Source organism: Nannobrachium achirus (assembly GCF_963921795.1).
Source record: "Nannobrachium achirus genome assembly, chromosome: 10".
NCBI lineage: Eukaryota > Metazoa > Chordata > Actinopteri > Myctophiformes > Myctophidae > Nannobrachium > Nannobrachium achirus.
Genome location: NC_137819.1, coordinates 54860946 through 54874697, shown reverse-complemented (window position 1 = coordinate 54874697; position 13752 = coordinate 54860946). Strand labels below are relative to the sequence as shown.

The 13752-nt window shown below is 44.1% G+C and overlaps 1 protein-coding gene across 1 annotated transcript in view; it reads left to right on the top strand.

Moving 5' to 3' along the window:
- Nucleotides 1–4571: 4571 nt before the first annotated feature.
- Nucleotides 4572–13752, top strand: part of kcng2 (potassium voltage-gated channel, subfamily G, member 2) — a gene marked incomplete at both ends in the record, with an annotated part of 30315 nt that continues 21134 nt past the window's right edge. Inside the window, 3 exons of the mRNA XM_080734987.1 lie at nucleotides 4572–4718; nucleotides 5748–6056; nucleotides 6926–7264. Of these exons, the coding sequence (XP_080591113.1) occupies nucleotides 4572–4718; nucleotides 5748–6056; nucleotides 6926–7264 (795 nt within the window). The remainder of the gene's footprint in view (nucleotides 4719–5747; nucleotides 6057–6925; nucleotides 7265–13752) is intronic.

Here is a 13752-nt window from a genome sequence, read left to right as displayed (position 1 = left end):
CCGCGCTGCGAGCTTGTAGATCTGCTATTTTTGAAAAAGTCGTGAAAATGTGTGCAAATCTTTGAATATATGTATTTTTAAAGCATTAGAACATTTGTAACTCAAATTTTGCTTCTGGGTGGTCCCTGGAACTAAATATTTTGAGATGGGGGTCCGTTGCCAAATACATATCATTTTGGGGGTACTTCAAATGAAAAAGTTTGAGAACCACTGACATAGAAGTCTCTCAAGAACAGACTAACTGAGCTCCAGTTAAGTGAAAAGGACCTTTTCTTTGATGATGGCTATAGCCAGATTGCTGACATAGAAACACAGGTTTTTCAAAAAACCTTAGAAGGATTCAAAAGACACTTATAGAATCGGGTCAAACGTCTAACTTTCATGATTTTTCAAAAATAGCAGATCTACAAGCTCGCAGCGCGGCGAGCTTGTATATCTGCTATTTTTCAATAGTTAAAGCAGTCAACAGTCAATAAAATGGGTTATAGCATTTAACCAGATTGAAATCACCCAGGTTTCTACAAGACCTGTTGTGCCTGGCTTGCAGAACTGAGTGGTGTAAATACATTCACAGTTACTCAACCCGCCTCTCCCTTTCTCTCTCTCTCTCTCTCTCTCTCTCTCTCTCTCTCTCTGTCTGTCACATATTCCCACCATTTCACTGATCATTTCTTTCTTTCTGACTCACAACCACCCCTCTTGGTCTTGCTCTTCTCTCTCTCATGCACGCAAACACACACACAAACTCTCTCTCTCTCACACACACGCGCGCGCGCGCGCGCGCACACACACACACACACACACTGACCTTTTTTTTTTCCCATCGTTCTTCCAGCCTTTTTCTCTTCCACTCCATCTGCACCTGTCTCACTCTCTCGTTGTTTTCCCTGTCTGTCACCATACCAAATCACATCCTGAGGTGAAATAATGTCCCTTTTCATCATTTCATGTCAAGTCTTGTACCACACATTGTTCAGGGTATAGCAATAGCATGTTGTGTCATTAGGCAGTTCTCTTGTCGGTACTCTGTTATGCTTTTCTTCTTCGTATGGTCGTGTCACATGGTGAAAATAGAAGATCTACAGGTTCATGTTGTGAGTTTGTAGATTTGCTACCGGTATGTTTGGTGTGCAGTGCCGTTGTACGACAGAGCAGGCACGTGCTCACATGCTGGAGACATCAAGGTGGGCTTGAGCCCCTGCCCTTTTATCTGTCCCTCAACAGACCATGAATGCAGTTTTTACTATGGTGAAATGCCATACCTGAAGGCAGCATTCAATTGCCTCCAAACTCTCCTGAACTTGAATGGAGCATCAGATATTGAAAGAATTGCCCTCTCTGTAGAAATCCATGCTGTACGCCACATCGCCAGTATTCACTTGATTATGCTTAGTTCTGTGTGGTATCAAGCACCGAAAATAGCCGACCTCCAAGCTCACAAGACGTCGCAGCGCGACGCGTTGTGAGCTTGGAGGTCGGCTATTTTCGACATTTCCACCAAAAGGCCCTTTTAGAAATGTCAGCCCCTGCCTCTCTAGCATTCTCTGCACGTCCCTGCAACAGAGTTTAAACTAATGATGCCACTGAAAGGATTTTGGCTGCTGGCAGTAATGCAGGGAGGGACACCCGAGTCACACCCAATCAATACTTCAAACACTTTTAAAAACAGCTGGTACAACGTCAATACACTGAATTTAAACAAATCAATAATGTAAAATATATGCCAACAGCATTTTGTGTTGAGTTGAGTCATCTTTTTTTGTTTGTTATTACAGTCCAACAGCATCTTCACAATATTGGTAAGTTTGGGTCTCTCAATGTTCAGTGTCAGTAAACTGGAATGCAGTTTGTACTGCTGTTCTTTTAGTTTATCTTGCTAGACTTGAATGGATGAGAAACCCCGCCTCTTTATTTGTTTTATCAGATTTCAGAATATGAAAAGAAATCTAAAATGTAGGCGTGGTTATCGGGGAAATCTCGCTTTTGCGATCATTTCGACCGGAGGGTTAGCGACTCACTCCACGGAGGTTAAGGTTAGGGTGAGGGTTAGAGTCAGGTGTCGAAAAGATGACATGTACAGTAGTAACAGCGACACGCTCCCTGGTTATCTGCTGTTGTGGGGCCGGGGGGAGGGGGGGAGTAAATAACTCAGAGAGAAGCTGTCCGCACTTGTTGCTGTTTGCATTTCGGAAACAAATTTTAAAACCAGCCATTGGAGGGGTAAAAAGTATAAAGATTCGGCAACTCCATGTTGTATAACCAGTAGAAATGTGTATTACAAACAAGCTGTCTGAGCTTTTATCCATGGTTAACTTTCTCCAGCTCTGGACTGTTTACCGCGGGGACAACCGGAGCAGAATGTGTAGTGTGTGTGTGTGTGTGTGTGTGTGTGTGTGTGTGTGTGTGTGTGTGTGTGTGTGTGTGTGTGTGTGTGTGTGTGTGTGTGTGTGGTGACACAACGTCCACATGCACGAAAAATAGCAGATCTACAAGCTTGCCACGGCATGTAAACACGGTGGTTTCGGCTCTGAACGAGACAACGAGACAACAAGCCATGGCTAAAAAACAGAGACAGCAGAAAGCTCTAAATCCACAAAGTGACTCATTTATATAATATATATTTATAGAAAAAGTGATTTTGTGTTTCATGGCTCTTTAACATAAATTAACTGCCAAATATGAGGATTTCTGTTTTGTAAAATGAGTACCAACTTTGAAACTCCTTGGTGCTTTGATTAGAGGTCCGCACTGTCTAATTAATTGCCATGAGTTTACTTCAAATGACTAAACTTTGCAAAACAACACATTAAATGGCTTAATTCCAGCGTCTGGTGATGCGTTAAGTAGGAAAACAACATAATTAACTCCCCCACCTGAGGCTCAGGCTACAAACTGACATCAATTTGCCTTACTCTGAGTTTCATTCACAATTAAACCTCAGCGAAGGTATTTTGAAACTATTTTGACAGTTGCCCAGAAAGAATGCAAACTGTCATGCATGAGTCACTGAGGTATTGTTTATCTGTTCGTGTTCATCCATTCATGTCTGAGTTGATAGATTAACCTTGGCATGTTTTGAAATTCAGTCAGTGAGATATTTTAATGATCTCGCATGCAGCTAATCATACATATTCCCACTCTCACCGGGACGTGCTGGCCATTGGGAAAAGCGGGACAACTCCCGAACGGCTGGTTCATTCCCGGCCGGTCCAGGCCGGCCATTAGGAAAAAAATACAAATAAAATGTTGTTCCATTTTGGGGGCTGGGCGGCCAACAAAGTACATCGTCACTGTCGGGCAGAAACCTTGTATCTCCAAGTTTCAAATTTGTACATTTTTTTCGCAAAGCAAAGCCCTGCTTCATCATACAAGGCCGTTGCACAAAAGTAGTGAAAACAGCAGATCTACAAGCACAGAATGCCTCGCACCGCGAGGCGCTGTGTGCTTGTAGATCGGCTGTTTTCACTAGTTTAAATAATTTTTTAAATGATAAATACAAAACAAATTGTTTTGGACACCCGACAACGACAAAATATAACTCATGTAATTGGCCCACTGGCTTGTCACTTGTCATGATCTGAAATGGCAAATCTTTGAGTAGCAGCTGCTACTAGAGATCTCTCTCTATAGCGTGCAATGAGCCTGAATGAGGGCCTCTACAACTCTTTTTCCCGGGCTGAATCAGGGGCCCAGCACGTCCCTTCACTCTCATGTCGCACTATGGTGACGAGTTGAGGCAAAATCTGACCACTCGTGCCCCCTGCCATTATTTAACGCTCTCGGTTGTCCCGCCCACTGGGGAATGCAGAGGTTTCGTTTTCACACCAAATCATTATAGGCTGACACATGTCCATTTTAAAACGAGGCAGGCACACCGTGAGAACTAAGAACATGCGACGGCACACGGTCCATCCTGTCATGTCAATATCTAACTCAGGGGAGTCTGTTTGTGTCAAATGGGTGCAGCAGCATGGGGCAAATCCTGTCCCAACTTGCCTGTCACCCAGCATTGTGAGAATGCTCTGAATCAGGGGCGTAGCCTGGATAGGACTGGATAAGACTAGGCCCACCCATTTTGTTTTTCTGCCCACCCAAAAATGACTAAAAAATTCGCAGCGCGATGCACAACGCGACGCAGCGGTGTGTGGCTATGTAGGAAGCAAAGAAAGACAGCACAGTTTGACTTGACCATAGCTCAGTCAATTATGAAGCAATTTCTAAAATGAAAACGTCTCCATATTGCTTGAGAAGTCCACTTCCATGACAAGTGACTGTATTTTGTCCCTGTAAATATTTCAATGTTTGCTATTTTAAAATAGCCGATGTACTCGCTCGCAGCTGTGCCCACCCACATTGTGCCAGGCCTAGCCAGTGGGTAAATCCTGGCTACGCCCCTGCTCTGAATCATTTCCTCTCCTCTCCCGCAGAGACCTCCTGCCGTGCTGCTGAATGGGTGTCGCGGTCCGGGCCGCCTCGCGCACACCCCGTGAAGCCGCCGCCGCCACCTCCCCTTGCAGCCCGCCGGAGGACGGGGGTCCGGCCGACCCCCCACCCACCACAAAGACGCAGGGATGTACCAGGAGGTGGCCTTCCTGGCCGGCAGCACCGAGCACCAGTTCACCACCTTCCACTTCAACCCCGTGGGGAACGCCCAGGAGGAGAGCGTCAAGAAGGGCGTGTTCTACAAGCGCGCCCAGCTCCTGCTCCACCACCACCAGGCACGTGCACACATAGGCCTAGGCCAGACGAAGCTGGATTTTTCATATGTCCCGGTTTTTCAGATATCCACATAGAAAAATATCTAGGTCCACACGACAAAGATATCTAGGTCTAAAATAATCGGAGTCCCCAGACCTCCACTAGGGGGACAAGCACACACACAGTAAAGTCTTCAGAGATATCCGGGTTCCATGTCTACACGGATCCAGTGAATCGGATATTTTTCAATGTCTCCACTTATTTATCCGGCTTCAAAAATATCCAGCTTTGCGCCCAAAAAATCCAGCTTTGTGTGGCTGCAAGCCCCAACCGCACAAAAAAATGTCTAGCTTCAGAAATATCCAGCTCCGTGTAGCCGGCACCATAGACATCAAAGGGGGCTTGAGCCCCTGCCCTTTTATCTGTCTGTAAAAAGTGCCCTCTCCAGACCATGAATGCAGTTTTTACTCGGGTGAAAGAAATGCTAAATCCCTCTTTCCATATGCCATACTTGAAGGCAGCATTCAAGAATTGCCTTGTCCAAACCCCCCTGAACTTGAATGCAGCATCTTATGTTAAAAGAATTGCCCTCTCTGTGTAGAAATACTAAATACACCACATCTCCAGTATTGCTTTTTTAATGCTTAGTTTTTGAAGTGGTAAAAGCCGCTTCCAAGGAGTGGCTTTTTCTGTCCCGTACAGTCTGTCTCAAAGGCTTCCAAGGAGTCCCGTGTCCGTGTCATGTCCCGTGCGTCCAGAATTGAGGATTGGTCAAGCTTCACATGACAATTTGGCCCTCCAGACAAAATCATTAATTCATTCAGAATTCATAAAAATATAGAACTAAAGCACATAGAAAGTATAGATCTAGAACACAGAATGTATAGATCTAGAACACAGATTTCACAGTTCTAGAACACATAGAATAAAAATTCACCGCTTCACTTCGAACCGAGGTTTGATTTTTTAGTGTGGTATCAAGGCCCTTTTGGAAATGTCATCCCCTGCCCCTCTAACATTCTCTGCACGTCCCTGTCCCCCCCCAGCAGCAGCAGCAGCAGCAGCAGCAGGATGGGGAGGAGCTGGGGGCCGTGGCGGACGGGGCGGCCATCATCAACGTGGGGGGCATCAAGTACCGCATCCCCTGGTCCACGCTGGACGACTTCCCCATGACGCGGCTGGGGAAGCTGCGCGGCTGCAGCAGCGAGCAGGAGATCATGGACGTGTGCGACGACTACGACGGCGCGCGCAACGAGTACTTCTTCGACCGCAGCCCCTCGGCCTTCCGCACCATCGTCACCTTCCTGGCGGCGGGCAAGCTGCGCTTGCTGCGCGAGATGTGCGCGCTCTCCTTCCAGGTAGGGCTGTCACAATTATTACACAATCGTCTAATCGTGATTATTTGACATTATCGCAATTATTTTGTCATAATCGTCATAATGTGAGCTTGTAGATCGGCTATTTCCACTATCAAAGTTATTTTTTAAGTGGTAAGTTGTCAAATATGTCAGTAATTTCTTTGTATATTTAGGTTATGTGTCATATCTACCATGTACAACTTCAAAGCCTAAAAGCCAAACAGAAATGTAATTATCAACGACAAAAACACAATTAGATCGTTAATCGCCAATTATTTGAGTGACAATTAATCGTCATGTAAAATGTCATATCGTGACAGCCCTACTTCCAGGTATGTTGACAGAGACAGAGGAGATGCAGGGCGATATGGTGATAAATGTCGTTGAGACGATACGATGTCTCCGTGATATGCCTTTTCAGAGATATCGTATATATCGTGATACAATGAGGGAGCCTAATAAAAAATCCTGTTGAATTGTTAATACAAAGATTGCAGAATTTATTTAACTGCATTTTGGTCTAAATCCGTAGTTCTCAAACTTTAAAATGTCAAGGTCTCCCCTTAACTCTGACGGGTCCATTTGGTTTCATTTGTATACTGTCAGAGTTACATAAAGGGCCGGCATAGCTCAGGGGTAGAGAAACCGTCATTAGAGCACGAAGGGTTCCCAGTTCGAATCCGGGCTCCACCTGAGTAAATATCGAAATAAAGTTTTTGTTACCTTGTGGGTGGTTGTAACTTGAAAAATAACTATTAAAAACCAACACGAAAAAGAATCGTGACAAGATGTGTAGCATGATATACCACTTGGAAAAACATTGTGACATGGTATTTTTCCATTTTTTGCCCCCCACCCGCTCCTTCCAGGAGGAGCTGCTGTACTGGGGCGTGGAGGAGAACAAGCTGGAGTGGTGCTGCCTGAGGAAGCTGCGCTTCAGGCAGGAGGAGTACAAGGAGCAGCAGCGGCTGGAGGACGAGGAGGCCGACGCCGCCTCGCCGCAGCCCACAGAGGAGCAGGGGGAGCAGGGCGCGGAGGACGAGACGCGCACGGCCACCTGCATGCGGCACCTCAGGGACATGGTGGAGAACCCCCACTCGGGCGTCCCCGGCAAGGTCTTCGCCTGCCTGTCGGTGCTGTTCGTGGCCATCACGGCGGTGACGATATGCGTCAGCACCATGCCGGACCTCAGAGAGGAGGAGGAGAGGGTGAGTTTAACCCCATCGCTTGTGTTTACTCTGCCTGTTCACGGCTCTTGGGTTCTAGCACTGCATGGATGATGCGGTGTTTCCCCAAAAGAGGATTTGATGCCTCAAATGCGTATAAATGAACATGTATTTGTACATACTGTATCTACCAGTAAAGCCTCTATCAGAGTCCAGGGTGAAGAGCTATCCACTGCAAATTTTAGGTGGAAAGCTTTCCACCTCAAGTCAGAAAATAAGTGGAGGCCATCATAGTCAGTCACGGTGAAGTCCTATTCACCGTGACTGACTGGTCCAGGTCGACCAATCAGTGAACGGGGTGAAGAGCCTATCTGTCTGAAAGTAACAACAGAGAGATGTGTCGGTACTCGCGGTGGAAAGCTCTTCACCGCAAGGCATGACGTAACGTTGTAGTTTTATGACTCAAAAAGACTACACCGCGGTGGATAGCTCTTCACCGCGGTACCGACTCTGATAGGGGCTTAAGACTCCCTAAATCGGGAGATAAGTGGCCAGGTCGGTCAGGTCGCATACACAAACCTTAGAAGGCAATGGTAGCCAATCAGGAGGGAATATGGGAAATGGGACAGATCCATGTTGATGCCATGACTTTAGAGATACTGTGTACCGCTTTGCGTGATTTTAGGGCAAAATCTGTAGGAGCAGTGTCCAAAAATGTGTTTTGCGAGAATCGGCCTCATGGTGGCGGCGCTAGAGTTTTGCAAGAATCGGCCTCATGGTGGAGTGTGTGTGCAAAGTTTGGCATGGATAGGGGCGGAGATATGAGTAGGGCAAAAGTGTGATGTGACGTGTGACAGACAGACTGACTGACAGACAGACAGACTGACGGAGGTTTTGATAGTAACTGCGACCTGGCGGTCGCAATCAAAAGGATGAGGAGCACAGAAAAACACAAATTAATTTTCTTTTTTTACATTTCCTGTTTCATTTCATTCAGAGATTTAGAAAGATTTTTCAAAGGCATTGTGACATTTCAGATGTGCTATTTTCACATTTTTTTAAGAGGGCTTAGTTCCAGTGGTTATTTCTTGATGTGTTTTTGTAAGTTCAGGTTCCGGGGAGACAACAAATTTCTCTTTTGGGTTTCAGGCTTAAAAAGAACCCCTCCAAAACGGACTAGTTTCAGGCGAACAGTCGTCATCAGCGTCCATCATCGTCCATCAGATCAGTGTTTGCGAATGATGGCTGAAATGCTGATCAGTGTTCGGTATCAGCCATCATCAGCAACCATCATTTGCTGGTGATGGCTGATGGTCAACGCTGATGGCTGGGTTGAAACACGACACGTCCGTTTGTATCATTCTAGTCATTTGTACATTAGCAGCTCCATGCTTTTGACCTATCACCGATATTATCAGTGAATGCTGGTATCTCCTCCCAATAACAGCCTCATAACCACTTTAAACATGGCCTGTCAGTATAGGTGAAGATGTATGAACGTTAAAAAAGGTCCACAACTGTTCACAATTATTCAAACATAAAAAATAAAACAAAAAACAATAGTGAAAATACCAGATCAACAAGGTCACAACAAGCATGCATTTCATTCATGGTCTTGATGCAACATTACATTACTGAAAATATTAAAGGAGCTATAGTCAACTTTTTCTTGAAAAAACAATGTTTACATCCGATGTAAACAAAGTCGGCCCGACAATGACCAAAATGATAATTTTACCATTATTTTATACTTTTTGTGGTCATTTAAAGTTATACCATGTAACTTTTTTTATAAAACAAATCTTAAAATTGTCCTAACTGTTAAATCGCTAAAGTTTTAGAACCCCCACTCCGTTAATTTCAGCTTCTAAAGCCTTCTCTTTATATGTTTTCTATGAGCCGTGAGGGGGGGAGAATTTCGCAGCAAAATGACGTCATCTGCATCATCTGTATACGTTGTGTATACGTTGGCCAATCATATCGCGGATCATAAACACATGGTACACTACCGGCCAATCACAGCGCAGATCATACACTGCTGGGCTCTTCAGGAAGTACACTGCAGTGTTTACACTGGTCTAGGAGTCTAGCATGTAACTCCCCAACCGCTGCTCGTAGAGGGACACGAGAGACCTCGATGGATGCGTCTCGGCGAGGCGAGGCGGACGCTGTGGTCTGAAGGCCCGGTCCGCGGCGAAAAACGGCCGAAAAAAGCAGACGCGACCGCGATTTGCTCTACTGCTACTGACCACTAGTTGAGCAACTTACACAGTATAGCTTTAAGAATAGAAACACATATATGAAGCTTAATATTTTTTATAAAATATTTTCGAAACATTCTTTTTATTTTAGCGTCTGTTTTTCAAGAAAAAGTGGACTATAGCTCCTTTAACATAGGCCTACTGAAATAACGAATTGAAAAATGGCTCATCATGCATTAGAAGAAGACATGTATTTAATAATCGACTTAAACTCCATGGTTAATATGGAGTTTAAGTCGATTGGGCATATTCAGGAGGGGGACGTGTGATCAAATTAATATCATATATCTAAATATCGTGATGCACACAAAAGCCAGAGTAGACGTTACTTAAAAGTGTTTGAAAGTGAAATACCTCATTTAAATGGTTATGTCTGTTCGTGCACGCGGTTAATAGCTTGGAAGGTTGTGCTCACAGAAGGGTTATGACTGTAGTGCAGCTAACAGACCATTCCATAGCCAAAATGACACTGAAGCGTCTCTCTCTAATAACAGAACTACCATAGAGGGAAAGGAAGACAAGTGCAGAATTCACACGAATTCACATTCACATGGAACAGTGGGTTCGACATACATTACTTATGTTGCTTTACATCTGAAAGAAGCCAGATTATGCAGATGTGACGTCTCCCATGGAAAGTCTGGGTGGATCTGATAATACATCACGGTGACAGAGACAGAGGAGATGGCTCTGGGACAACTACACGCTCCCACTGCTTTCACATGAATATCCCATTATTCACTATCTCTGCTCTGCGGCTGATGCACCGTGTCTTCTACGGCAACATATGTACTGTAACATCCATGCCATGCTCTCCCAGATGTACTGTAGGCCTATACTGTGCTTAAAATATGCAATATGGTGAATGGACTGTATTTACAGTATCTTTTGCATAATTACGTGTTCTACTTTGATTCCTCTCCAAAGTTTTGCTCTTCAACTCCAATTTAGCTAAAGCCCGCAGATGAAAACGTTTCCAATGCCATTCATTTTAATTGACCCACATCAAAAAAAAAAAAAGAGAGAAAAAAGAGAAAAGAAGAAATAAGCTATCATTTCGTTATTTAGTTATTATTAGTCTGGTTGCCCCTGCATATAAATCCATGAATGTCTCTTTGTCTATCTGCGCTGGTTATTATGTTGTTAAATTACAGTAAAATAACTACAAATACAACATTTTACAAAATGGTCACTTTAACAAGGTATTATAATTATATTCTCCACACTTGTATTCTCCCCAGCTTGACAAAATAGTATATTCCCAGGTTCCGCAGGTCAGCTGCACAGGTGCAATGCATTATTGTATATTGTGGCACGTTTACTAGCATGCTAAGTTTAGCTGCACTTGAACAACCGTTGCAGGCTGCCATATCCAGCCCAAGAAACCGTAGAAACCTGTGTAAAAAACTGACAAAACTCGTTTTTTTCAGACATTGTGAAAATAGCCCATCTACATGCTGCGAGGCGTTGTGAGCATGTAGATCTGCTATTTTCACTATAGAACCGTGTTATACAAAATCTAACCAGCTCAGTGGCCTTGTGGTTAGAGTGTCTGCCCTGAGACTGGGAGGTCGGGGGTTCGATTCCCTGGCCGGGTCATACCTAAGACTGTAAAAATGGGACCCAATGCCTCCCTGCTTGGCCCTCAGCATCAAGGGTTGGATTGGGGGGGCTGATCACCATTACTGATTCCTGAGCGCGGCACGGCTGCAGCTCACTGCTCCAAGAGATGGGTCAAAGGTGGAGAACAAATTTCAAATTACAGCAATGTGTCTGACTAATAAATAAATTATTATAATTATTATAATGCCTCTTTTCCATGAGGACTCCCATCTTTGCCATACCCTAGCTTTTGCTGAACTGACGCCTCTGTTTTGCCGCACTACTCCCTCAGTTTTGGTGGCATGCACTTGGGCCATGTGTCAAATCGACTGCTTCATCGGGACACGCAGGGGTGCATTTTGCTAAGAGATACGTTATATAGTTTAATTTATATAAATGTTCTCGTGAATATTTTTTTTCTGATAACTAGAGGGAGGATCTGGGAAATGTCACAGTACCCTGATTAATTATTAAACTATTGAATTAAAATACATCATGAATGGTAATTTCTTGGCAAGAATAATTCTTATTCTCAATGTGCGAGTGCCTGATATAAAGCACAGTACCAGAAAAACAAAAGAGTTCAATTCGATATGACACATAATCTAAATATTCAGCATTTCTTTTATTTTGTCAGAAACTAGGATATTGATTAATGTGGTATTTGTACGCAGACCCCCATTTGAAAAGATTGGGTGCCAATGACCCCCATAAGAGAAGTTATTCCATCCGATATTGTCCAACTATTAATATCCAAATCCAAAACAGACGGTGAAACAAACAAGTTGATCCTTCTGCTGTATTTATTTTTTGTCAAGTCGGGACCCCCTGGAACCCAATCAAGGACCTCTGGGGCTCCCCGGAACCAGTGGTTTTAAGGACATGACTAATACTAGCGTTTTGCATTTACAGCATAGAGTTGACTACTGAGCGGAGAGAGAGAGAGAGAGAGAGAGAGAGAGAGAGAGAGAGAGAGAGAGAGAGAGAGAGCGAGAGAGAGAGTTATATTTGAATTATAAGCAGTTCTCCCCAATCTAGTCTGTAATGGATAGCACATTAACACTTACTTGCATTGTTACGTTACGAGACTGACTTGCCACAGTAATGGATCACGGAGCTCATGGAGTCACAGTAATGCATAAAAGAAGTGGGCTCTCACAGCACTGCATGTACAGACTCCACCTTATGCACACAAATCGCTCAGTTTTTTATCTAGGATCCTAGCTGCTTCCCCTGAAGTTACTGTACTTGCACGATGTACAGTTGTACAAAACAACATTTTATATTTTAATTTTGCCTGGAAGTGGTTTGACGCAAAAATCCTCACGGCAAGATCAAATTTCAACAGAGAAAGAGAGAGAGAGAGAAAGAGAGAGGAGGGGGGGTCGGCAGGGGCAGAACTCGCAATCACTGCTGTTTCAGTGTACTACACACCACACAAGGACAAGTAAACAGCACAATCCCTAATACAAACGTTCTACAACATGGCACGAAGAAAACAAAACCCATTTTCGCAGACTGATGCATTGCCGCTCGAGAGAGGGAGAGGGTGAGAGCCATTCCTGTAAATAAAACCGTTGATAATTAGTTAATCAGCAGCAGTTACTTGAGTAAAAGTAGACTACAAAAGTATTGGTATCAAAATGTACCAAAAGTAAAAGTAGCCTACTCATATTAGGCAGAATGTCCCTTTTCAAATAGATACAAGTCTTTTGAAAATAGCAGATCTACAGTTCAAGCTCAATGCATCCATAGTTCTCAAATAAATGTCATGGAGTAAACATACTTTGCTGTGACCAAGTAAAAGTCGAGTCAGTGGTGTAAAAAGTACTCAAATGTTTTACTTAAGTAAAAGTATTAGTACTGCAATGTAGAAATACTCTGTTAGGCTACAGCCACACCAAAATACCTAGAGTGGAATCCGCCAATGCATTTCAATAAGAATGTAGCGTTTTTTTTTTGTTTTTTTTTTGCAGAAATCCTCTACCTGCATGAAACCGCTCCATTCTTACATCGTAACATCGTAGAGTAGCTTCTCCCACTATCAAAGAGCCAGGATCTGCTTGCCTGGTTAATAAACCAGACCGAACACAACAACACCCCCTGGCGGTAGTGGTGTTGTAGTACGGTCTGGCACCGATCCATTGAGATTCTATTTCCTCAACCAGCTTCAAGGGTTGGCCAATCAAGGTTGTATGCTTGGGGCACGTGGTTTCTGTAAGCTTGGGGCACGTGGTTTGGGGCAAACCCCAGAAATGAAAACTCTTCCTGAAATCCCAGACTCTCTTCCCAAAACGAAGTGTGTGATAGAGGCTGGCAACGCCAGGCAAAGGATCTGCATGAGTGGAGCAGGAGGGTGAAGCAGAGTTCACCAACTTTGAAGATTAAATCAACCAGGAGGACAAAGCTGATGCAAGCCAGGAGAACACCTGCCCACTGAGTCTTGTCTTCTGTGGTGACTCATGATGCGTAAATAGTCTTCTCTCCTGTTGCATGCTGTCTGTGAGGCGCTGATTGAGCTCTCTGTCAAATGTCTGCCCTGAGGCAGTTGCAGATAAGCTCACAAGGACATTTCCCTATTGTGTTATACACCCACTGCTGTTTATAGTAAACAAAGTGTCATGTTCAGCTAGGTGTTGACAGTCATACAGTGACTTGTGATACTGT